The sequence below is a fragment of the Trichosurus vulpecula genome, chromosome 9 (genome assembly GCF_011100635.1).
Source record: "Trichosurus vulpecula isolate mTriVul1 chromosome 9, mTriVul1.pri, whole genome shotgun sequence".
Classification (NCBI taxonomy): domain Eukaryota; kingdom Metazoa; phylum Chordata; class Mammalia; order Diprotodontia; family Phalangeridae; genus Trichosurus; species Trichosurus vulpecula.
The window spans coordinates 62,851,149-62,878,845 of NC_050581.1; the positions used below are offsets into that span (position 1 = coordinate 62,851,149).

A 27,697-nucleotide genomic window follows, 5' to 3' on the forward strand; every position below is an offset into this window, starting at 1 on the left:
CTCAGATGTTGATGGTTCCTTGGTGATTATGAATTGTATTTGGTCTGTTCATAAATGTATGTTTGTAATTTGTTGGTATTTGCTCTGAAGTTCAGGGTGCTAGTTTTTTCCCCTGAACTAAGTGAATGATATTTGTATGTTGGGTTAAAGTAAGATTGTTAACCCCTTAACGTTGCTTTCCTTAGTAAAGCAGCTCAAAAGAACTCGGGCTTGCAGCACTCTGTGTGTTGGTTGTTGTTGGTTTTACACAGACAGAGTAGCTGCTAGCAAGATTGTTGAAACAAAGGTAGAATTTTATTTGGAACTTGAAGGAATCCAGGAGCTTCCTAGAAGCTGGAGATGAGGAAGGAAAATATTTAAGACATGGGCAAGTCAGTATAAATGGCCAGTGTCAGGAGATGGTGTGTCCTATATAAGGAACAGCAAAGAGGCCAGTGTCATTGGATGGCAGTGTGTTTGTGTGTGAGGGGGGAGTAAAGGTAAGAACACTAGACAGGTAGGAGGTCAGATTGTGAAGGGCTTTGAATGCCAAACAGAATTTTCGATTTGACCTTGCAGGTAATAGGGAATCACTGGAGTTTATTGACTAGGGGGCTGACATGGTCACATCTGTGCTTTAGGAAGATAAATTTCACCGAGTGGAAGATAGACTGGAGTGGGGAGAGACTTGAGACAGAGAGACAAACCAGTAGGCCACTGCAATAATCTAGTTTAATGGTAATCAGGGCAGGACTTTTTTTGCTGTTCTTTTCTTTTGGGATGCTAAAGCTATGAAGTGCCTTTAATGAGTCTCCTTTGTTTGAATGGGGCAGGTAAAGTGGACACCTTTTTGTTTCTGAGTGTTTCTCAGCACTAAGGGAATCAGGAGTCATTGATTTGTATATTTGGTGCTAGGGTTTGAGGAACTTTTCCACACCCTGGATGGTGAGCCCCAAGCCCTCAGGGTCCTGAACAGCCTGTATGTACTGGAAGGTTAGCATTTGACTTTTGGGGTTACACTCACTGAAAGAGTGATGAGACTCTGAGTAGCCGATAGTAGCTGCCCCCCCTCCCCCGCCCGACTCCCGCCCCAGCTTTGAAAACCCAGGTGTTGGTGCTTTTCTGGTAACTATGTACTGCTGTGAATAGACTGGTTTGTGTTATTTGCTCTGTTTATATAATGTATGCTTGTAATTTCTGTTTGTGTTTTCTCTGAAATTCAGGGTGCTGGACTTTCCCCCTGAACTAAGTGAATTATATATATATTTTAAATTAAACCGAGATTGTTAACCCCTTAAAGTTGCTTTCCTTAGAAAAGCAGATCAAAGAACCTGTGTTGGCAGCACTTCTGTGTGCTAGTGTTATTGGTCTTACACAGCCACAGTAGCTGCTAGCAATATTAATAATAATCTAGGCATGAGGTGATTAGGGCCTAGACCAAGATGGTGGCAATGTCAAAGGATAGAAAGAGGTATAAATGCTACCATTCCCCTGGTGTCAGGTCTCCCTCCTCACCTCATATATTCTCTATTTCACTGGATTTCTGATTGTTCTTCCTTCAACAAGCCTTTCCTCACTCTGGTCCATTTTCCTCTCAGCTGTCAGATTGATCTTCCTAAAACATAGATCTGACAATGTCATCTCCCCATTCAGTGAATTCCAGTGGCTCCCTATTACCTTCAGGATCATATAAAATCCTCTGTTTGACATCCAAAGCCCTTTATAACCTGGCCCCTCCCACAAACTTCAATCCAGTGACACTGTCCTCTGTTCTCTTTCTTGCACACTCTGGGCATTTTCACTACCTGCCCACCATGCCTGGGATACTCTTCCTCCTCATCTCCATCTCCTGGCTTTCTTGTCTTTCTTCAGTCACAGCAAAAATGCCATCTTCTACAAGGTGCCTTTCCTAATCCCCCTTAATCCTATTAACTTCTCTCTATTTGATTATTTCCAGATTATCTTGTATATATCTTGTTTGTGCCTGGTTGTTTGCATGTTGTCACCCCCTCCCCCCCTCCGCCTTAGACTGTGACCTCCTTGAGAGCAGGAACTGTTTTTTCCTCTTTTGGGACCCCAAGCACTTAGCACTGTGGCTGATATATAGAAGGTCCTGAATAAGCGCTCATTGATGTGATTTGACTTTATAAAGTAGGAAACCAAGTCACTAACTAAGAGAAAGAGAAGATGTGGAGTTCAGGGCTTGAATGGGGAAGATTTTTGCACTTGCCCCTTTGAGGACTATGATAGAATCAGTAACCGTATGTATATATTTGTATCTGTAAGTATATTGCAAATATATTATACTTGGTTACATGGAAGATAGAAAAGAAATAGAAGACTCAGGCTCTTAAGGAATTTACGATGGGGAGACAAGACCTATCTGCATGCTACAGCATGCAACCTATAAATAAGAGCTTGATGTAAGGGATGTCCTCAGATGTTTTTGGTCATGTGAGTCTCCACTAGGACACAATTATAATAGTAAAATGGCAGAGGTAGGACCATGTTTACTCTGTCTCTCTGTCTATCTCCATATCAGAGCTATAGCCTGGAATTCTGATGCACAAGGAAAATTCAGTTGTGGGGAAGGGGGTGGTGGTGATGGTGGTGTTTGGGGGGCTATTTTTCATCCCAGTGCTCTTCCAAGGACTGTCTGGTAGCTCCACTACCACTTTTCCCTAGGTTCAATGTGGTTAGGGAGAAATGTACCCCCTTCCTTGGAGCAATTCAAGGCCTAGAAGACCCAGGACCCAATCTGTCTTCTTTCTACAAGAATTCCTACATCACAGGAAGTACTCTTCCTCATCTCTCCACCACAAGCAACCCTGTCTCTCTCCCCTGAATTTACTACTCTGTGAATGTGGAGTGTGGTCAGGGTACCATTTTGAAGCCTGCCTCTTATTCCCAGTCTGCATTGGAGCTGTGCTGCTCCTCTGCCTGATTTGTACCTCCTCCTGAGGAGGAACAGCATCCATGCCAAAGACTCCATCTTCCCCTGATTCTTATCTTGGGACCAGCCTATGGGGACCTACAGTCTCCTTTTCCTCTTGTCTTCTGAGGACTTCCTCTAAGTTGGGATGTCAGCACCCTGGGTCAGAGCTCTGGTTGCTTCATCCCTAGTTATACATCCTAGCATTTTAAAGCAACAGGCATGTGACTTCATCTCAGACTTTTGAACTAGATTTTAATTTCATTTTTGTAAAGTTGCCATGTTCAAGGTGCAGTATAGACAGGGCCATGCAGCCTGATTCCACCCTACTCTTCTAAAACAGTGTCACACGCATCTCTCTGCACTGTTCTGTATCACCAACCCTGCTGCTTCACTTTTTCCTAATAGCCAATCTATGGTCTGTGTAACAAGAGTTGCTCTGGCTTTCATGCATGTTTAATCCATCATACTTGGGTTGTTACAATACACAGTGTTTATTTTTCTACATAAAAAGATGCAAGCTGTGCTCTTCCAAATGCGAGAAGCTCAGAGTCTTTTATTTGTTTGTGAATAGACAGACTGGATGGCACAATTTCAATCAAACTATGAAATGTAGCCTGGCATGCCTAAAAAGAAATAGGGAGAAAAGAATAACATTTTGTCCTCTTCTGGTCTCTTCTTTCCTTCCAAGAGCTTTGAATACTATCCATACATGATTAACTCATTACTTCCTAGGAGGTGTTATGGGTAAAAAAAACTCCTTGAAGGATATTTCTATCCTATTCTTATTATTACAAAATAAGTGATGAGAGGCTGGGGAGAGTAGGAAGCTAGAAGCTGCTGCCAGAAGCCCCAAAGACACTCTTTTTCATTCTGAGGTTACCCAGAGGCTCCAGTCGTCCTGATCTTGCCACTGGACCCAGATGGCCCTGTAGGAGAAAGTGAGGCTAGTGACCTTGCATAGCCTTCCTTCACTTAAATCCAGTTTGCTTGCAAATCATGGCATCAGTTTCCTGATGTTGCGGTCCTCTTGGAGAATGAAGGACGAGCAACAGCAACAACCAACAGCAACCCAGAGGCAGAGATAACCAAAGTCTCTGGACGGATGTACTCCAAACTAGCCCTGTATACTATGAAGATTGAGTTAAGCATATTAAGAGCGTTATGGGGATAGAGCAACGTTCCTTGCTCAGATGGCTTTCTAAGTGTATGTTTACCTCTATTTTATGCATTCCTAAGGAAAGTCTCATGCATTGGACTGTTTGTAAGTTGCTTGAGACCTTGGGACACAGAAGACATCAGAGGACTGGGCAATGATGTCATTGTGTCACAAGGTCAACAAAAGCTGCATCCTTTATCACACATTCTGAACCCTTTTTTTTCCTCAGATGCTCCTGTGCCAGAGGTCAAGGGACTCTTTCAATTGGTACGTATGTAATTTTAATGCTTATGCAAAATTATAGAGTAATATGGGGTATGGTGTCTATATTGTATCCCCTCAATATCAAGATAGATTTTAATGCCATTTCTCATTGGGTTTTTTTGAATTATGAATTAGCTCATAAAGATGGGGAAAAACTTTGCATAATGAGGACTTTCCCCATCATTTTGTGATTTATGCCACTAATACAGAGTGCACACTTGTAAATTACCTTGCATTTTGTATCATGTTTTATAATCTCTGAATTATTAGTCCCACAAGTGAAATACTTGATTCTCTCTGCTCTAGAGCTCTTTGAAGATTAGTCATTTGAGCCCAAAGCCAATAGACAACACAGTACAAGGAGTCAGTAAACATTTATCTGTTCATTCATTTTACTAATTGATTTACCAACATTTATTAAGTTCCTACTCTATACAAAGTACTATAATGGGCATTGGGAGAGATACAAAATTTAGATAAGACACCATCCCTAACCTTGTAGAAATTGCAGTCTAGTAATGGGATAAGACACTACCATATATAACTGTAATATATATTATACAATAAATACACTAGAAAATTATAAAGCAAAACACTATGTGAGGTCTGAGGAGTTAGGTTGCTACACACAATGTGGATTAGGGGAGACAATGGAAGGGGTTATGTTGAATTTTATTTTAATGGATATGCCGGAATTGAACAAGGCTTAAAGAGGGACTTGTTGGGCAGAGGGAAAAGGCTGAGAAAAGCTACAGAAACAGAGGACTGTAGAGACTCCAAAGTAGAGAATGGTCTAGTTTGGCAAGAACGTAGAATGGCTGTGGTCATTGTTCAGTTCTTCAGTCGTGTCTGACTCTTTGTGATCCCATTTTGGGGTATTCTTGGCAGAGAACCTCCCTCCCTCCCTCTTTCCTTCCTTCCTTCCTTCCTTCTTCCCTTCTCCCTTCCCTCCTTCCCTCCCTCCCTCCCTCCTTCCTTCCTTCCCTCCCTCCCTCCCTCCCTTCCTTTCCTTTCCTTTCCTTTCCTTTCCTTTCCTTTCCTTCCTTCCTTCCTTCCTTCCTTCCTTCCTTCCTTCCTTCCTTCCTTCCTTCCTTCCTTCCTTCCTTCCTTCCTTCTTCATCCTGAGCTGAGTTGACCATGCTATACCAAGTTACTACAGTTTAAACCTAAAGTTTTAACCAGGAGTGGGGAACCTGTGGCCCTCTAGGTCCTCAAGCGCAGCCCTTTGACTGAATCTAAACTTCACAGAACAAATCCCCTTAATAAAAGGGTTTGTTCTGTAAAACTTGGACTCAGTCAAAAGGCCGCACCCAAGGACCTAGAAGGCCACATGTGGCCTTGAGGCAACAGGTTGCCTATCCCTGCTTTAAACTGTGCTAAGACTTTTGGGACACCCTGTATTATAAAAGAAAGCTCAAATATTGAAGACTTTGCTGGTAGATCCATATAGAAGGTCAGGAATGTGGTTAGTTAGGTGATTACAATGACCTAGCCCCTAAGCTTTGTTTTGTTTCTGTGTCTTCCTGGGCTTCCCTTGCTCCCAACTTCTATATTCATCTGCCTGCATGGGAGAATGGAAGGGTTTGGTGACTGAGAAACTGGGAGGTCTCTGAGAGCCCTTGGTATTTTGTTAGGAAGGGAGTCTCTAGTTTGAATACTGACTATGTGTAATCTAGCTATTGAAGATTAAGCATGGAGGGGCAGCTAGATGGCGCAGTGAGTAGAGCGTCAGGAGGACCTTAGTTCAAATCCGGCCTCAGACACTTGACATACTTACTAGTCATGTGACCTTGGGCAAGTCACTTAACCCCACTTGCCCTGCCTTCCCCCTCCAAAAAAAAAAAAAAAAGAAAATTAAGCATGAAATCATAAGCTACACTGAAGTCTCAGAGAAGCAAGCCCTGTGGTCAAACCCTGTGATTCGAAATAATGGTTGCCAAAATAGAATGGAGTCTGAAGACACTAGCTAAGTAGGAGGGCCATTGCTTTTGTGCTAAAGAGCTTGGTGTTTGGGCCAAAGAATTTCTTGCAGATGAAAAAATCCCTTCTAGCCAAGGCCCTGAAAGGAATAGACAGAGTTATCCTTGAGGAAAAAAGTCCAGAAGAATTTTTTCTATGTAGGAAGACCTCTGCGTAGTCACATGGATGAATGAGTTAAAGATATCTATTGTCTAAAAGATCATAGCTGGGGGGAAAAGAGCCTAGAGGCCACATGTTTTGCTCATATGTGTGCTCCTCCAGATACATGCTTTGGTCATATGTTTCCTGTGTGTGCCTGCTCTTACTACCGATGGTGTATATGTATTTGTAGGAGAGTATGCCCTTGGCTTAAAGATGAAATATTTCATTGTTTTGGCCTGTTACTATGCTATTGCATTAAATGCCTTTGCTTTGAACTAAATTTACCCTCCACCTAGCTAGTAAACACACGGTGAGGGCTCTTGAGCTATGATTTTAAATGGATGTAGATGTATACAGTACCCTGAACCTGGGGCAACTTTGTCTGAGGTGCTCACATTGTGAATTGGGATAGTGAAACTCCTCCCAGGTGCTATATTGATAATGATAATTGACGGTTATATATTGTTTTAAGGCTTGAAAAACTTTTTCTATACATTATTTTATTAAACTGCACATATACTTAATGCAAAAAAATTTATGAGGTGCCTACTATGTACAACACAGAAAGAATGTATGGTTTCTGACCTCATGGAGTTCATAGTCCAGTGAAGGCTTAGCACATACACCAGGCAGAATGAAATATGAGAGATATCAACTCCGAGAGTTTGAGTATAGAAGTTACTTGCTACCATTGGCCTCATTATCCTGAAAACATTAGTGCCAACTAAATTGTAAAGTGAATGGGAACTACCAAAGTTCCAGAAGAAAAGATTTGGAGGGCAATTTGGAAAAAAACAAACTCAAAAGATACTTGGTAACTTAACCTTCTCTTCTTGTTTGTACAGAATTTGTGGGGCCTATCTTTATAATGAGGGGCAGTGGATCTTTCTGGTCTAGTATTTGCTGCCCCTGATGTCCAGACCAATCTTTTCATTTCTTATGTTTGCTTACTGAGAGCCCGGTAGTTCCATTTCAGGCATTCTGTAGGGAAAGCATGGTATTTTAGCCAGGAACCAGTGGAGAGCTTCATTGCCAGGCAAGTCTGCTTCATTTAGAACTTGAAGCTGGAACGGTTTTCAACAGAATGTTTAATGAGCTGGAGCTGGTGAAACAGGCAATAATCTTCTTGGCTTGCTTAATAGTACTGTCTCCACTGTACTGTCTGCAATGATGTGTTTTTATTTCTTCACTTTTTATTAGCTCCCAGCTAAAGGCCAAGCTACATGGGTCCCTGTGGTCATCTTTTCTCCAGCAATGGAAATCATGGTGGAATATTAGCATATAGCACATTTAATATGCTCTTCCACCACTATTTAATATAATTTAAAATGAAGATTTTCATAACGACAAGTTGTTTTCAAAATGTTTTCTATGGAAAATCTACTTGCTAAGTAGGGTCATTCACTTTTATGTTTGGATTACCCAAATGAGCAAGGTTCTCTCATTTAAAAAAAAAAGATATTGGTGGTATAAGCCAAAAGAAATTGCCACTCAAAGGAACTGGAAAGGGAAATAGCTTGGAAAGGCTAAATATGATGGAAATGTGTAAGTTATTAATTTGTGGTTGTCATCTTTGTCTTATACAGGGCAATGATATATGCTCCCTTAAAGCCTACAGGCTGTTTTGGGGGGCTTTTTTTTTAGGTACAGATCCTTAAGAAAAAGAACCTTTAACTCACTAATCCATATGAGTAGACAAAGAAGCTAATATTCTATAATATAAGAGAGCAAATGTCAGGGCAGAACCCTGGGTTAGGTGATAAGACCAATACTAAGTTTAGATGAGGTATGGTCCTTGCCCTTGGGAGAAATGCTAATTAATGACCAATGATTTGGAGAGATTCAGATTTCCCCCGTTTCTTAGATCCTCATTTTAAGACCGCAGTCTCCGAAGGTTGAGTTAACCTTTTACTCTATCCAGACTCTACCCAGGTGGGATAGCTATTATGTTCTCCTCAGGTTTGGGTGGGGTTAAAATCTTTGAATAGAATTCTTTGGCCAAGGTTGGAGGTAATTTAGGAAGTAAGTAATTGAAGTTTAGGTCCAGCCCCTCATAATATTCATTCTCTCATCAATTGTTAACCGATCAGAGTTGATTGCCACTCTGGGGAATATGCCTCTTCCAAAAGGACATATAAGCAAAGAATCTGCTGCCATGATTGTCTTTGGTCTAAGAGAGAGACTACCAAATGAGCATCCTTTTATTAAAATGCTGGCATTATTAACAAAATGGGTAAATTACCCAGAAATTATATCTCTTAAACCTTCTTAAATGCCACACCCTCAGGAAGCTAACAGTTTACAAGAAGGTGAGACCCCAATGCAAATAATTATAATTAGTGAAATCACTAAAAAGTTTTGAGCCATTGAAGACACTCTACGCATACAGAATGAACTAATAAATGAAACAGCATTTATTAAGCACCTATCAAGTTCAAGGCACTGTGCTAAGTGCTAGTGATACAAATGGAAAAGTTAGATAGTCCCAGGAGTTTATGTTCCAATGGGGAAGATGAAACACATCAAGGAGTTTGGGGTTGGGTGTGTCACAGGGATGGTAAATTGAATCATGCCCTTTCCAAAAGCAATGGTAACACTGATTTTATTACTGTGCCCAAAACAGGGGCTAGGGCAAGTGAATAGCGGCAGGGCTCATGGCAAAGTATGAAAGAAGGTCTGACCTAGGGCTAGCATAATGAGCTAGGAGAGTTTATGCTCACTCACAGTCCAGATTGCTCAACCACACAGAAGTTTCAAAGCTGAATAGATTAACTTCCCCCGGGGATTAGAGACAGTTTTTGGCGGCCCTATAGCAAGGTGGTTGGAGTGGCTAGAACAATGTGACTAAAGACTTACAGAGAGCACAGTTCTTAATAAGAGAAGGGAGAGAAGAGTCCAGTTGGGTTGGACCTAGAATTTAATCCAACCCACAGGCATTTATTAAGTGCCTGATGTTTGCAAAGTACTTTTCTACATGATGCTAAAAAGAGACAATGGAAAACAGTCCCTGCCCTCAAGGAGATTACTTTCTTCTGGAGAATGCCCTTTTATATTTGAAAAGAACTTGCCTTACAATGAATGTGAGAGAGGGAATAAGAGTGTTATTGTCCCGATTTTCTAGATGAGGAAACTGAGGCTCTAAGAATTACAGTGACTCGCCTATGATGATATAACTAGTAAATGTCTGTGGAAAGAATTGAACTCAATTATCTTAACTTCAGACTCTATGTGCTATTCACCATACTGCACACTGACTTTGCAACCAAAGCCCTCTCCTGATGCACCCTCCCCCCAACCAACTTCTTAGTGCCTTCTCCTCTGAAATTACTATACAAACACAATTGTGTTGTATATATATAGTTTGTCTATGTGTATATATGTATACATATTGTATATATTGTGTGTATGTATATACATATATTTATGTATTTCTTTGTGCATACATATCCCTGCCTTCTCCCCTCCCCAGCTCCCAACATCCTAGAAGCCAGGCATACACTTGAAGAAACCTCTGTCTCCCCTAAGTCTTCTCCAGGCTAAATGCCTCCAGTTCCTTTAATAGATTGTCATATAGTGTAGAAACTACTTCTTTTGCCATTGTGGTCCCTCTTTTATGAAATCTCCCTTGCTTGAAGATATTCTAAAATGTGTTCCCAGATCTCTGGATGTGGTTTGAGCAAGCTAGAGTACAATAGCATGGTCACCTCCCTCCTTCTTACATTGAGCCTCTTTGAATGCAACAAAGGCTAGCATTATTAGCTTTTAAAAAAATTTTTGGAGGCCACTGGGGCAAGTGACTTGCCCCTGATCACACATCTAGTAAGTGTCTGAGGCTGGATTTGAACCCAGGTCCTCCTGACTCCAGGGCTAGTGTTCTGTCCAGGGATGGGCCTCAAGGCCACGTGTGGCCTTCTAGGGTCCTTGGGTGAAGCCTTTTGACTGAGTCTAAGTTTTACAGATCCTTTTATCCTTTTATTATATTTATTATGTAATCCTTTTATTATATTTATTATATAATCCTTTTATTAAGGGAATTTATTCTGTGAAGTTTGGATTCAGTCAAAGGGCCACACTTGAGGACCTAGAGGGCCACATGTGGCATCGAGGCCACAGATTCCCCACCCCTGCCATCCACTGCTCCACCTAGCTGCCCGTGTTGTTAGCTTTTTGAGTGTTCTATCACACTACTGATGCACATTGAGCTTATAGTACACTAATACTCTTTGACTCTTTAAAGTGAACTGGAGTTTAGCTGTACCTTTCCCATCATGTATCTATGAAGTTCATTTTTTTTTTACAGCAAATGTAGAACTTTACACTTATCCTCATTTAATTTTATCGCATTATGTTCATCATAGTAACTGTGAAATCTAATGTGTTGTCTGTCCCTCCCAACTTTTATCACCTACGAATTTGACAAGCATGCTTTCTATGGCTTTAGTTAAGTCAGATTAGAAAATGTTGAACCGTTGAAAACATTCTGCTGGGACCTCCCAAGAGAAGTCTGGACTCAAGAAATTGATTTGTGATTCATCTACATAGCAGCAATCATTGAAGCTATGGGATTTAATTCAATTCAGCAAGAATTTATGAAGTACTTACATCTTTGGGGAGAAAGTCATGTGCACACATAAAATGAATACATAATATATGAAACAGTTTCCAGGGGGAAAAAAGCACAGATCTAATATGAAGGGCAGTTTGTTAGTAATAGATTCCAAAGGGCACAATGGAAAGCTAGGGAAAGATGGGATAGAGGAAGCCACTCACAGAAGGAGTAAGTGAAACTGCCAACATGTAGAGTGTTAGGAAGAGAAGAGTCAGGGGGCAGACACTTTGGGTAAGGAAAAGAAAATGAAGAGATAATGAAAAATAAAGGAGTGAAAATCAGGAGAGCTTGATGGCTTTGAAGCCAAGGAAGGAGAGGGTTCAGTAATGCCAAAAATAACAGAGAGATCAAGGAGAATAAAGAGTAAAACAGATTATTGGATGTGGTGATTAGGAGGTTGTTGGTAAATTGTGAGAGTAGTTTCAGTAGAGGTAGAAGGCAGATTGTAAGGAGCTGAGGAAAGATTAGTAAGGTAGTAAGGAAGTGGGTTTAGATAACTTTCTTTGGAGTTTAGCAGTGAAAGGGAGGAGAGATGGGATTTTTGTTGTTCAGTCATTTCTTCATGAGCCCATTTGGGGTTTTCTTGGTAAAGATACTGGAGTGGTCTGCCATTTCCTTCCCCAGCTCATTTGACAGATGAGGAAACTGAGACAAACAGCATTGAGTGATTTGCTCAGGGTCACACATCTAGGAAGTGTCTGAGGCTGGACTTGAACTCATGAAGATGAGTCTTCCTGATTCAAGGACTGGTACTCTATCCAGTGTGCCACCTAGCTATCTCAAAGAGTAGTTAGATAATATAGAAAGGTGAAAGGGAAGGTTTTTCATTGGTGCTTGGGATTTCTGAGCATATTTGTAGGCAGATAGCAAAGGATGAATGAAGAAAGAAGACTGAGGATGCATGAGATATTTGTTGGTGCTGGAAAAAAATATATTAACTACAATGATATATATATATATATATACACACATATATATATATGTGTGTGTGTGTATACATACACACATACATACCACACATACATACATATACACATGCACATATATATATACATACATACACATATATGTAAATGTATATGTATATTTATAATCGGTCTGGAGGAGACTATTTTCAGGTGGCGCAGTGGATAGAACCTGCCCGAAGAGGGAAGACCTGGAGTCAGGAAGACTTGAGTTGAAATTCTGCCTGAGATGCTTACTAACTATGTGACTCTAAGCAAGTCACTTAACTCTCTGTTTGCCTCAGTTTCCTCATCTATAAAACGAGCTGGAGAAGGAAATGGCAAACTGCTTCAGCATCTTTGCCAAGAAAACCCCAAATAGGGTCACAAAGAGTGGGACAAGACTGAAATGACTGAACGGCAACACTGTGCACAAGGCACAGTTATCCTGAAGGACAGGGTTACTTTATCTCTTTCTGAGAAACCCAGTTTTTCATTGTTTGAAACATTTAGTTGCTCAGAGGAGAGAGATGAGGGACATATAAAAGCCTTATAAAAGGGCTGCCTTCCACATGAAGAAAGAATCACAGACTCATGGAGTTTGAGTGCTGGACAGATCTTAGAGTTTATGTAGTCCACACCCTGCCCCTCCCAATTTTACAGATGAAAACATTGAGGTCTAGAAAACAAATGCCAGCGAATGAAGCATGAAAGCAGAGTCGAGGCATTCATGGATGTTTTCCTGACTCTTTGGTCTGTGGCAAGCAGCGATGTCACCCACCTTAGAAGAAAAGTTCTGAGACCAGAGCAAGCCTGAAACTAGGCCCATAATATATTTTTTCCTTGTAAAAAATTTATCCCTATAAGTAGAGATTTTCAGCGGTAGATGAGCATCAACGAGCATGTTTCTCATTATCACATTGAGTCTTTGATCTTTTTAAATTATTTGTTTCCCCTTACAAACACAAATGTGAGTCACTGGTGGTGTGTGTTCAGCCAGCTGCTCAGCTCGGAGGTGCTTGGCAGAGGTCCATAAAAGTTTCCCAAATGAAATACAAATGCATTGGTTTGCTATTAGGCTTTATCATATAGCCTGTCGTCAGGTTTTAAAAAAATTTTTTTTTGGAAGTGGTTAGATTGGGGTGAGGGGAAGAGACTGAAATTGAACCTTAGAATCATAGACTCTCAAAAGGAACCTCAGAGGCCATCTAGTCCAACTCATATTGGAAAAAGAATGTTCTTAACAACATAACTGACAAGTGGTCATCCAGCCTTTGCTCGAAGGGTTCAGGTGATGGGAAACATGCTGCTTCTGGAGGGAACTCATTCCCCTCATGGACCTAATCTGTCATCCTGTAATTAAGCTCATTCTGTTTGGCCCCAGAAAACAGAAGTAGGTAGAATTTCTTCTTATCTCAAGCCAGGATTTGTCTTTTTGCATTGGTAGGAGCATTAGCTCACTCAGGAGGTCCCTGTTATGTTCTGGAGAACACAACTTGAATGTAGACAGAGATCACATGCTTATCAGATTTGAAGATGATTTGAAACTAGCTAGAGTCAACATTCACAGAGATTCAATAACCAAAATGATGGACTAAATCTAATAAAATAGAATTTTGTAAGAATAAATGTTAAGTATAGATCTTGGGTCCAAAAAGTCAACTATATTAATATAGTATGAGAGACATGGCTTGACAGCAATTCCTGTGAAAGAGCCAATTACGTCAACTGAGAGGCTAGAAAGCTCTACTGAGATAAGTTCTGGGAGGGTGCTGCATTGTTCAGGGTAGGGTGAAAGAATGAGAGACTGTGCTGGGTGTTTAACCTAGAAAAGAGCAGACTTAGTGGGGAAGGAGGGGGAAATTGTAATGGCTACATTCAGTTGTTTGTGGAATTGACTTGTGAAAGAAGGACCAGATTCTATTCTGCTTGGCTCCAGATGGTAGATGTAGGAGCAATGGGTAGATGTCACTGAAGAGCCATAAGGGAAAACTTCCTAAAAATAAGAACTACCCATAAGTTGCTTCAGGAGTTAATGGGCTCTCCAATATAAGAAGCCTTCAAGAGGATTATAGAGAATGGCTTGTTGGCTAGGTTGTAGGAGGGAATCACAGTTCAGGTACAGGTTGGACTCCATGGCCTTTGAGGTGCTTTTCAGCTCTGAGATTCTTATTCTGTAAGTGTGAGATAGGGCATACTTTTAAATGCTGAATTTTGAAAAGAAAGGAAGGCATTCAGAACAATAAAAAGGAGTCACTACCATTGGCATTTCCTGATGTGACTCTTATCATTATGGCCCTAATGCTGTGAGTCTCCTAATGGCTGGGAAAATAGCTGCTCCTCATGCTTTTATATCCCTGATGCCATAATAATGAAACATGAGCTTTTATGGACCTTAGAGATCATTTAATGTCCAACTTCCTTATTTTAAAAAAGAAGACAGACTCAGAGAGGGGACAAGATAAATGAAAGGCTACATAATTCATGAATGGCAGAGCCTAGGTTAAAAAGCCTGGATTAAAATTCAGGCTTCTACTCCAAGTACAGGGCTCTTTCCACACTATACCATGCTGCTGTGGATTGGCGGAAATGATCATAATAATGATAATGATAAAAAATAAAACCCATGGTAACCCTAGAAGGGATAACAATCACATACTTTATTCTGAAGAGAAAAGCTGATTTTAAAGTGATCCGTGGTGTTACGATACTTTAAGCCCTTAACTCATGGGGCCAAATTCTCTCATGCCAACAACTCTTGTGCATCCTTTCTGGTAGTTGTCTAACAGGTCTGTGAAAATTCAGCTTAAGAGGATCATGCTTAAGAAGCCACTCCTGAAATTTGGCCCTGGATGTGAACAGCAGTGATGTAAAACATACCACTTGAGGTCTGCCAGTTGATATTTGGCCAGAACTGGGGTTACTTTTAAAAGCTGATGAACTTTACAAGACCACCTTCGATTGGCAGTCAGAACATATCTCTGAATACATCTTGTTCAAATCAGCCCCGAAATCCTTTGCATAGCACTATCATAGGTGCAACAGGGTAGCTAGGTGGCACAGTGGACCTGCAGTTAGGAAGATCGCTCTTCCTGAATTCAAATCACACTAGCTGTGTGACCTTGGGCAAGTCATTTAACCCTGCTTGCCTCAGTATCCTTACAATGAACTGGAGGAGGAGATGGCAAAGCACTCCAGTATCTTTGGCAAGAAAACCCCCAAAGTGGGGTCACAGAGAGTCAGCTTCAACTGAGAAATTACTGAACAACAATCATAGGTGCAGCACCTCCAGAGGCAGAGGCCAACCCTATCTAAATGGAGAGAGACTCATTACCAGAGTTAGCTGAATCTGGCTTGCAGGAACCAATTGTTAAATGTTCCTTGAAGTTGTTAAAGTTTCCATATCGAACCAGGGTTTGATTTATCGTTTTGTTGATTGTCTGGATTTAAGAAACTGATGGAGGAAATGCAGATTAAACCTAAAAGTGCATTAAGTATATTTTTTTTTGTTGGGGAGAGGGTGGGAAGAGCCAGTTGTTAAACATTTTACCAGCATACCACTGCTTCTTGATCTCTTTGGAGAAATATGTAGTGAAAACAAGGGCATGCGCATTTATTAAGTGCCAGTTCTGTACTAAGTGCTTTACAAATATCTCATTTGATTGTCACGATAACCTTGTGAAGTATTACTATTGTCCACATTTCATAGCTGAGAAAACTGAGGCAGACAGAGTTAAGGGACTTGCCCAGGGTCACACAGCTAGTAGGTGCCTGAGGCCAAATTTGAACTCAGGTTCTCCTTACTTGTGTCCAGGGGTTTATACACTGCACACTATAGAGGAAGCTTAGTTGGCACAGTGGTTAGAAGGTTGGACTTCGAGTCAGCAAGATGAGTTAAAATCAAGCCCCAGACCCTTTATGATTTAGCTGTGTGGCTGATTCTAGTGCTAGGTCTTAGAAGAGGACAAACAGCCCAGCAGTTCATACCTGAGGTCATTCTTTGGGAATTGGTAACTGGAGGAGCAAGAGTTGTGCTACGTACCGGGCATTGTGGTAAGTGCTGGGGTTACAGATACAAATAAGTAGAAAGATAGCTTGTGCCCTTAAGGAGCTTAAATTCTGGTGGGGGAAGATAACAGAAAAAATGGAAAAGTGGAGCAGTGATCTGGAGAGTCATGGGCTGAGCCTGCCTGGCATGGCTGTGTGACCCTGCACAAGTCATTTAACCCTGTTTGCCTCAGTATCCTTATCTGTAAAATGAACTGGAGGAGGAAATGGCAAGCTACTCCAGTATCTAGAAATTCTTCAAGGGGAATTTCAAAGAGGAACATACCCATTGGAAGAGAGTCATGGGCTGAATGATGTTTGAAGAGTGGCTGCCTAGGGCATGGGTACTTTTCTTCAAATAGAGATTTGGGGAGGAACATACTGGTCTTTGAGGATGAGGCCACAGGGTCTGCCTTACACAGAGGCGAAGTAGAAAGGTATGATATCAGGGAAAGGAAGGTTCCTCTGCCCCTAAACTCCTCCATTGCCTGCTTCATGTTACCTGAAGGAGGTTGCTGTCATTGACTTGTTTCGGTTGTGTCTGACTCTTCATGACCCCATTTGGGGTTTTCTTGGCAAAGATACGGGAGTGGTCTTCCTTCTCCAGCTCATTTCACAGATGAGAAAACTGAGGCAAACAGGGTGAGGTGACTACCCAAGGTCACACAGTTAGTAAGTGTTTGAGGCCAGATTTGAACTCAAGAAGATGAGTCTTACTGATTCCAAGCCCAGTGCTCTATCCACTCTGCCACCTAGATGTTATCCTGTAATTGGAGATAAGGATTAAAATGACATATCCTTGGGAGAGGTAATACCATACTGTAATGGCATGGCTATCTTTTCCTGAAAGTTGGGTGATTTAAAAGCAAAAATAGGAAGGAGAAAGGAAAAGGTCACTGGGCACATAGATGAGGCATCATGGGCAAGGGGAGAAGTAAATAAAGGGAGGGTAAGAGCCTTGAAAGACAAATATCTCAACAAATTGGCTGATGGCCATGTGGGCTTTGCACTGAGCCCAGATATGGAAGATGTGGTTTTTCCTCTCCTCTCCTCTCCTCTCCTCTCCTCTCCTCTCCTCTCCTCTCCTCTCCTCTCCTCTCCTCTCCTCTCCTCTCCTCTCCTCTCCTCTCCTCTCCTCTCCACACTTTTTCTCTAAAATCTTAGCGTTTTTTTTAGATAGTGACCCCCCCAAGCCTTCTGTTTTTTTACATTATAATCATTTAAAGATGTAATTCAGGATTCAGGCCTGGCTCATCTGATTTATGTTGAGCACAAATTCTGGTAGGTTTTACTGGAAATTTTTTGCCTCGAGCACAAATTCTGTAGGTTTTTGGAAACTATCTGAGTAATAATGATGGCAGAAAACTGTATGTTTCCTGAAGACCAACTGAGCCTAGTACAGAGGCATTTTTCTCCAATCTTCTGGCTACTTTATAATAAATTATTTGGCCATGGCAAGCTGGGCAACAAAGGAAAGTACAAAATGGCACTCAATCCTGTGGGCCCCTTTTCTACTTCTGCAGTGACAATGGTAGAATGTTAGAAATAGGGAGAAGGAGTGGGGAGGGGTAGTAAGAACCAGTTACAGTTTATAGACTGGTTATAAACATTAGCTTACCTTTTGATATCTAAATTTAACACCCCTCTCCATTGACCATCAATGGTTAAACTCCTAGAGAAACTTCATTTTATCAGTCCCTACATGCTTACTATAGATTGAACAGAATTCACTTGAATTTCGGTTCCATTAAACAAACATTTATGAAGAGCCTACCCTGTACTCTGCGAGGCTCTTGGGATACAAGGACCAAAAACTGATATTGATAGAAAGCTCACCAGTTCTTCTCAGAGAGGCAAAGAACTTGACAGAGTTGGATGTATTGTTTGTCTAAAGACATCAAGAAAGACTATGTCATGGGACATTTGGTCATATCATATTTCAATAGAGATAAATATTTGCAAAAAGTCTACCATAAAAACAATTACTGCTTCTATGCCAATGTCTGCCATAGAGGATGAGAAAGGTTGTCGTTTGTCCTTTGTTCTCGAAGAGGACCCAGACATCAGGAAGGTGATGCCGTGACTTGCAAGTGAATTGAATTTAAGTCAGGGAGGGCTGTGCAAAGTCACCAGCCTCACTCTCTCCTCTGGAGCCATCTGAGTCCAGTGGCCAGATATAAATAACGATGACTGAAGATGGCCCTGGATGCAGTGGGACACCTTGGCCTTTTTAAGTTAAGGTCTTTCCCAGGTTTCACTTTGACTGAGGCAATGACCATTCAGTGATTAAGCCTAGGCAAGAAATGAGGCAAAGAATGGCCTCTTTTACCTAGTTAAAAAAATCAGTCTAGGACAGGAAAATCCTCGGGGTTTCTGACCAGAATAGAAACAATTGCTATTTACGCTCCGTCTGAGCCATCGGGGCCTGAGCAAAGACCAGAAGATGAAAAAGGAGAGGAATCTGCAAAAGAACTTGATGAGATTCTAAATTGTATCAACATATATACCATTATATTTGATGACTTCCGTGAAAAGGTGGGTAGGCATAGGGAAGAATGAAAAATATGGAAAATATGGTGCGGTGCAATCAATCATTAAGAAACATTTAATAAGCATCTACTGTGTGCCAGGTGCTATACTAGGTATCGGTAAGGCAGATGCAGAGAATGGAACAATGCCTACTCATAGTGACATGCCAACTGGGGGAAAATAGGACCATATGTAAGTATGTACAGAAGAAATAATAATGATAGATAGCATTTATATAGTGTTGTAAGGTTTGCAAATTGCTTTACAAATATTTTCTCTTTGTTCTCACAACAACTCCGGTGGGGGGAGGGGTAAGCACTATTATTATTCCCTCTTTACAGATAAAGAAACTGAGGCAGACAGAAGTTAAGTGACTGGCCCAGGGTCACACAGCTAGTAAGTGTTGAGGCTCAAATTGAACTTTCTTCCTGACTCAAAGTCCAATCTTCTATCCACTGTGTCACCTAACTTCCTCTATATAAAGAGAATAAATTCACAGTGTTAAATACAAGGCAATTTGAGAGGTGTGGCAGGTGATCAGAAATAAATGAGGAAATAAAGGTCTGTGCTTCTAAGCATATTGATTTATTAAGCAATGCATGCCAACTGCATTACAAATTGGGACTTGGCCTACTCTGCCTGGCATGGGGCCCTGAATATAGGGCAAGATAGATTTTTATGCATTAAAAGAAAACAATTAACAGGAAATAAACCAGGATACAAAATTAGGTAATCTGATTTCTAATTAGAGGAAAGATGATGGATGTTCCAAGTTGGGATGTGGAAAGAGGAAGTTTTGGTCAAGTTGGGAGGGGGCCAGTGGGTTTTGAGATCATTCCTTTCCCAGATTTGGGAGATTCTGATTAATTGCATCCACCTGCATTGTATGAAACAATAGATGGCTGATGCCATATTCTTATGCCATCTATTTGCCCATGAATGATTTGCAGAAAAACAAGATGGAGGACAAGACATATGGCAGAGCAAGATGGAGTCAGGGTTCATGAGCTGGCATTCAGTTGGTTCTCTCAATTCCCACATGAAACCAACTCCATTTTGTAACCGTCCTTCCCTCTATTTCTTCAGAGGGAGGGCACTAGCTGTTGGGAATAGCAGGAAAGGCTTTGTGTGAAAGTTGGCACTTGAGCTTAGCCTGGGTAAAGAGAAGGATTCTGAGGCAGAGATGAGAAGGGAGTGTATCATAGGCATGGAGGACATCCAGGGCAAAGGCAGGGAGGTGGGAAATGGAGCGTCATATGTGAGGAACGGAGAGGAAGCTAGTTTGGCTGGATCTGAGGGTAGGAGGTGGAGAAATGTTTAAAGGGGCTTAAAAGATAGAATGAGACTGGGTTGTGAAGGGCTTTAAAACCTAAACAAATGAATCTGTGTTTGATTCTGGGGGCAAAAGACAACCATCGAGTAAGGAAGTGACGTGGTAAGATCTGAGCTGAAGGAAAATCGCTGTGGCAGCAGATGGAGAATGCACTGAAGTGGAGAGAGACTTGAGACAGCAAGGTCAATAATCTGGTGAAACAAGCAGTGGATTTGGGTTTAGAGGACCTGATTTTCTATTAGCAGTCTTTGACACATCAGTTCAATTTCCTCATCTATACACTAAGGAGATTGGGCTAGGGTGACTGGGGCCCCTTCTAGCTATGATCTACTGAGAAGCGATGGAAAGAAAAAGTTTGAAGACATCTCTTGGTAGCAGTATCTTTTTGTTTTTCAAACATACAGTTCTCTGACAACATTTTCTTTTGAGGCAATCAGAGTTAAGTGACTTGCCCAGGGTCACACAGCTAGTAAGTATCTGAGACTGAATTTGAACTCAAGTCTTCCTAACTACAGGACTGGTGCTCTATCTGCCTCACCACCTAGCTGCCCCGATGACATTCTTCATGCCACTTCTCCCACGTAACATCTCATTTGTAATGTGTTATATTCTGCTTATACTCATCATGTGCACCTCCACTGCTCTTTGGAGTTGTTCAGTTTTTCAGTCATGTCTGACTCTTTGTGACCCCATAGGGTTTTTCTTGGCAAAGATACTGTAGAGGTTTGCCATTTCCTTCTCCCATCAATAAGGCAAACAGAGGTTAAGTGACTCTCCCAGGTCACACAGCCATTAAGTGTCTGAGGCTGGATTTGAACTCTAGTCCAGAGCTCTATCCACTGAACCACCTAGCTGCCTTGCTCTTTGGAGTAGATAGCGCTAATAGATACTACTCATGAGATATCCAACTAAGCAAAGTCATCCAAAGAGTTCTCCTGAAATAAGGCATCTCCCATCAATATGCCAAGGTCATACAACATTCCTTGAGAGATATAACAGTAGAGATAACCATTCAATGAGCCTTTGATTATGACTATCAGGTGAAGAATGAAACAGAGATGTATGCTTACTAAAGGTATTTGCCACTTTCATGGAGAATGTTCAATATGATCTGAATAAAAGAAAGATTCCCTATGGATGATGAAGTTCTCTAGATGCTACTTTTTATGCTTGACATTGGGTTGACCAAGCCTTGGAATGTTTTCAGAACCTCCTAAAAGTGGCCCATAATTGTTCAGAAAAGTTTGTCTTCTATCCACATGGGAAAACCAAATAGATATAGAAATGCCTTTCCCATCTTGATTATGATCTGCAGACAGACCACTCAGTCACTCAATAAGCATTTAAGTGCCTACTATGTGCCGGGCAAAATAGTTTAAATATATTTATCTTGAATAGATACTGCTGATGGATGATGAATAGTCTCGGATCAGAGTTGGACAGGAGGAGGAGAACAGCCTGAATTGTCCTGGGCAATTGCACAGTTCATTTAATGATGCTCAACTTTTTACGGAAACAAAGGTCCCTTTTTTTAACACCAACATTCTCCTGGCTGGAAGTTTGAGAATACTAACATTTCCAAAGAATCCAAATGGACAATTACCCAGAGAAAAATTACATTAACCCTGAGCCTTAGTTTGAGCACTATGCTGGTAAATGTTTTTTGTTGTCATGGTTGGTTGTTTTCAATTTTAATAATATTTTTCCCATTTTAAAAAAATTTCGAGTTCAAAATTCTCTCCCTCTTTGCTCTCCTCCATCCCTGAGACAGTAAGCAATTTACTTATATATTAAATGTGTCACATATACATGTGCAATCATGTAAAACATATTTTCATATTAGTCATGTTGTGAAAGAAAACATCTCCCCTCCAAAAAACCCCACCAAACCCACAAAAAAATAAAATGAAAAATAGTATACTTCAATCTGCATTCAGATTCCATCAGTTCTTTCTCTAGAGGTGGATAGCATGAGTCCTTTGGGATTACCTTAGATCATTGTACTGCTGAGAAGAGCTAAGTCATTCACAGTTGATCATCTACATATTGCTGTTGCTGTGTACAATGTTCTCTTGGTTCTGCTCACTTCACTTTGCATCAGTTCATGTAAGTCTTTCCAGGTTTTTCTGAAGTCCACCTTTTCATCATTTTTTATAGCACAATAGTATCCCATCACAATCACATACTACAACTTGTTCAGCCATTCCCCAACTGAGGGACATCCCTCAATTTCCAATTCTTGGCCACCAGAGAAAGAGCTATGATAAACATTTTTGTACAAAGGTCCTTTCCCTTTTTCTTTGGTCTCTTTGGGATACAGACCTAGTAGTGGTATTGCTGGATCAAAGGATATGTGCAGTTTTATGGCTCTTTGGGAATAGTCCAAGATGGTAAATTTTAAGAACTGCCTCTCTGGGAAAAAATATGACACACTTTAAGTTTAATCTGTATTATTAACAGTTTTCCCCTCACCTTCTTAAATCTGGAAATCAATAAAACAATAAATTAAACCCTGATTTATAGCCTCTGCCCACTTCCCAGGTGTAAATGCACACACTGAAAATTGAACAATTGCCTCTCTTTAGCCTATCAAGCTGGTTTTGGCACACCCCTGCATAATTTCCATATCTTGAAATTGGCATTATAGTAGTTATACTATTTACTTCACTAGGTTGTTGTGAAGATGTGAAGAACCCTTCCCCACACACAATCCCATCTCCTGTTTTTGCCCCTTTATGATATGTCCCCCATTCCTGGAATGCTGTCCCCCCTAACCTTTGACTCTTGGAATGTCCAGCTTCCTTTAATACTCAGCTCAGGTACCATTTAGGTGGCGCAGTGGACAGAGTGAGGGCCTGGCGTCAGAAAGAGCCAAATTCAAATCTGGCCCCAGACGCTTAGTAGCTGTGTGTCCCTGGGCAAGTCATATAACATTGCTTGCCTCAGTTTCCTCATCTGTAAAATAAGCTGGAGAAGGAAATGGCAAACTGCTCCAATACCTTTGCCAAAAAAACCAAACCCAAATGGGATCACCGAGCCAGACACGACTGAAACAGCTGAACAATGATGACAGTAATAACAGCCAGTACTATTACCTGTAGGAGACCTTTCCTGGTTCTTCTAGGTGTGAGTGCCTTTCCCTCTCAGGTTCCCTGCCATCTGCTCAGCATTTATTTTGTATATTCCGATTAATATGTGTTGTTTCTCCCAGCAGAATGTAAGATCTGTGAAGGCAGGAACTGTTTTTGTTTTTTGCCTTTCTTTGTATCTCCAGCTATTAGCATAGTTACTGGTATGCAATAATTGCCTAATAAATGCTTGTTGATTGATTAAAACATAAAGTGCTATGGGAATGTTATTATTTTTGAAGGATAAGCTTTCTCAGATTGCATATTCCTATATTTTAAATCTCTCAGATAGCTACTCAGATGATTTATACACAAACATACAGATGCGTGCAATGCCACATGCAAACGCATACATGGTGACATACATTCTCAATGCATACACATACATATGTGTGCACCTGTATGTGCACATTGAATTCTCTCATTGCTCTCTTGTAGTTCCTTGTTGAGTTAGGGGCAGAAATTATGGTCCTTTTATGGAAAAGAATGGGAAGTGAATCAGAGAATAATTGAATGGCTCAACAACCCAGAGTGGTAGGAATAAGACTCAGGTGACCCTTCTTGAGATCAAGGTTTGGTCCCCTGGATGCCACTGGTGAGTCATAAGAGTTATAAGACATTTCATGCAGGTGACCACTCTCATCCCCCCATTTAAAAGGGAAGTCCTTAGGGGAGTCATTCCTTTGGGTGTAAATTTTCCACATCTGGTCCACTCTCAGAGGGAATACCTTCTGGGAGAATGAAATCCAAGGAAATCTGTTCCATTGCTTTTGAGTGAGAAGTATGAAGGGTTGGTTTCATTTTTTTAAATGCAAAAATTAGAACTTCTCTTGTTCACAGACAACCAAAAAACATCTGGAATTTACAAGCGGAAACTTTCCAGATGTTGAATTCTCCATGAAGAAGAATCTGCCTGCTTAAAAAAAGAAGAAGAACAACAAAGTTGACGTTGCCCAAACTTCCTAGGCTACCTGCCCACTCCCATTATGCCTGTCATTTTAATAACTTGATATGTTCTTTATTTTGTAATGTATTTAGATGCTATGGTGATAAGGACTGCATAAATGGAAACCAGGATGGAAAATTGTACACAATGGAGAACTCATTTTATGTCTGTTTGTAGTTGGTTAGGTGGTACTAGGCCTAACTCCCCTGCATATCCAGAGAGAATTCTTACTGATCCAAGGGACATGGATGTTGTTTCCCAGGTCATACCAGTCCCTAGCCCAGTCTCCTTCTAATAATGAGATGGTTTTATGCTGAAAAGGCTGCGTTAATTAGATGCTCTATTTCAGAGGAGGAATGGTTTTTTGGGTCTTGCAACTTCATCATGAGAAGGTAGCATGCAGTAAATATTTGACTCTTCAAATGGGGATAAGGAGGTTGTTTGAATAACCAAGGTCGTAGGAGCAATTGGTTAACTGACAAAAATCGACCTGTTGTTTGTGTCTTCATGTTTAACTAACTACAACTTACAGTTGTCTAGGGAGCAAACCTTGTGGTGAAGGGGCTCCTCCATTCCCACCAACACCAACACCAACTGCTCCCGGTGCAGCAAGTAAGCCAGAGAGTCATAGGAATAGCACAGCTCCTCCTCACTCCAGATGACCAGGCCTACTTCTAGTCTAGTTTTAATTAAGCCATTGTCCAGAAGGATAGATATATAGAATAGACTTGCCATTCCTACCACCACCAAAACCACCTGCTGACCAACTGCTACTGATGATGAAGAAGTCCAGGATCCTTAGGAATGGCAGCCCTCTCCAAACCATCAGTCCTGGTTCTAGTCCAGCCCTTACAAAGAAACTGGCCGGGGGAGCACCCCTTGTGAATATTTGACTCAACTCTGCAGGTTCTGTAGCCCCTATCTCCTAAGCAGCCACAGCTACTAGAAGACCCAGAAAACCAAGTTCTTAACCTTGGCATCATCAAATTTCTCAGCATCAGAAATGTATATGATTTTATCTTTGTAAATGACCCTAAAGAAGATGCATTGCTTTCTGTTTTGCCACTGCAGTGTAAGAACCATGGATGGAGCTTTTCCATTAAGCTTGAAGCTCAACCTTTCCATATGTGTTCTCTCTCCCTATTAGAATGTGAGCTCCCTGAGAATAAGAATTTGTCTTTCCAGCATTTAAAATAGTTCTTTGCACAAAGAGAACACTTTACAAATGCTTTCTTATTCATTCATTGATTTACATTCAAATCTGGGTCCAGATCATTTATCCACTCAAAGTTACATTCAGAGAGGACTCTTACCCAGAGCATATGAGGAATTCTGTAAAACATGTCAGTAATCTTATGCGTCTCCTTCCTTCTCCATTCACATAGTTTGCAAGAGGGGTAGAGGATATATGTACTGTACATACACACATACACACATACATTCACATATACAATGCACACACACATATATGTACATACATGTGTGCATGTGTATATATATATGTATGTACATGTGTGTATATATGTAAAATACTACCGGGGACAGAAGCAAGAGTGAGCTTGAGAGAAATGGGCAGCAGCCTAAAGTGTGCAGAGAGAAAGACATTGAGACTCCATAGGGAGACAGGCAGGCAGAGATGATAATGACCCATCTCCTAAGCAAGGTCCTCCAATCTACTCACAGTGCTAGGGTTTTTCCTATTGCTGCTTGTGAGCTTGTTTGCAGGGGGCTATGCTAACTATTTGGAAAATTGTGGATAACAAAATCGGAGAAGGGAAGATGTCCCAGTTTTCAAAAGAGAATCCATTTTGAAAACTAGAGGCCAATGAGTTTGACTTTAATTCCTAGGGAAATTATAGAATTGATCATTTAAAGAATTTAAATGATTTATTTTTATAATTCTAAAGATTTCCCCCTATTTTTCAATTTTTTCAATATTTATATTATAGGAACTTTGACATTCCCGGTGGAAAATGAATTGGATTGTTGCTCAGCCAGTTTTCCTCTTATTCTGTTCCTTGCTGTCTCTCCTAATTGTAATGATATTCATAATTTAAATTGTTTTAATGGAGATTTTATTTTTTCAATTAATGATCATTTATTCTCTCTCTCTTTCACCTCCCCTTCAATTAAAAAGAATAAATTCCTAATAGCAAAGAAGCATTCAAGAAAAAAGAAATTCCTGTGTTAGGCATGTACAAAAATATATATCTCATAGAATGAAGCACCAAAAAGAGGGAACTAATTGATATCTCAAAAAAACCCAATATCAAGCTTTATCAAAAATATATTGTGCCAGATTGAACTTATTTCCTTTTCTGAAAGGGTTACCAAACTGATTCAGTCAGTGAAAAGCTATAGATATAGCTTGCCTAGATTATAACAAAGCTCTAACTTCTCTGAGCATTTCCTGCTCCCCTCTTTCTTGTTCCACTTGTTCATTTGAGGCCTGAGGTCAAGTATAACCTGGTCTCCTCTGGGCATGTCCAGTTCTCCTAACATGGAGACACCATTGAGGGGCCTTTTGAACATGCCCAGTTTGCTTAACATGGAGCTCTCTGTGCCCTCTACCATGTGGATTAAGTAGCCTCCTTTGATCGACTGCTCATTTTTAAAAATTCTTTCTCTTGTAGAAAATATGGAGAGATGTGAACCAAACAATAATAGAGTTTGATGGTTTAAAACCATTTGAATGGAGAGACTCAAAGATTAGTATTTAAGGATTCAATGTCAACTTTGTAGGTCTTCAGTGGAATTCTTTGTAGCATGACATTCTTATCAGTGACTTGGGTAAAGGTATAACATGTATGATAGACATAATAACCACTAGGTATCCCTGCCAGGTATGCTGGATTCCTCCCTCCCCCCTTCCCCCACAAAAGGCAGGAAGCTTTCCCTAGGACTTGATTAGTCTGGTTCACTACAGCTTTAGCTGTTGACATGGCTTCCCAGTAGTCTAGGGCATGAAAAGGCCAGCCCTGTAAGGAGCTAATGCTCTTCAGACTTGATAGCTATCCCACTGCCATAGAAGTCAATATACTCTTTTGGCCAGATGTGTTTCTGTATGGAGATGAGGGAGGCTGCATTGACCTGAACCTGTACCACATCTTTGCTGAGTATACTTCCCTGTGTTGCATCCTCACTAATTATACTTCCTTGTACTGTATCCTTGCTGATTGTATTTCCCTGTGCTGCATCCTTGCTGATTATACTTCCTTGTACTGCATCCTTGCTGATTATACTTCCCTGTGCTGCATCCTTGCTGATTATATTTCCCTGTGCTGCATCTTTGCTAATTATACATCCCTGTGCTGCATCCTTGCTGATTATACTTCCCTGTGCTGCATCCTTGCTGAATATACTTCCTGTGTGCTGATTAAATAAACTTTTTTGTTCAAGGTTAGATGGCTTCAATTGTCTCATTTCTTTCTAATCGTGAGCCTGAGCTGCTGGCCTAGAGCAGCACACTTATAAAATTTGCAGTTTGTACAAAGCAGTTTGGCATCATTGAAAGCATGGTGTAATTTCCAAAATGGGATCTGGCCTGATCTCTTGCTGTTCACTTCTGGGTCCAGCTCATTTGTCCCCTGTATGTATTTTGTCAAGAGAAGATGAGAAATTTGGATGGCTGGCTGGATGAAGGCTAGACACTGATTGCAGTTGTAACTTTTTCACAACAGGAAGCAGGAAATCTGAAAGAAAAGGA

General features: G+C 40.8%; 1 protein-coding gene across 1 annotated transcript in view; it reads left to right on the forward strand.

Moving 5' to 3' along the window:
• AGTPBP1 (ATP/GTP binding protein 1) overlaps positions 1-27,393 on the forward strand; it is a 233,703-nt gene extending 206,310 nt beyond the window's left edge. Inside the window, exons 26-27 of the mRNA XM_036737618.1 lie at positions 4,300-4,337; positions 23,886-27,393. Of these exons, the coding sequence (XP_036593513.1) occupies positions 4,300-4,337; positions 23,886-23,935 (88 nt within the window). The 3' untranslated portion in view covers positions 23,936-27,393. The remainder of the gene's footprint in view (positions 1-4,299; positions 4,338-23,885) is intronic.
• The last annotated feature ends 304 nt before the right edge of the window (positions 27,394-27,697 follow it).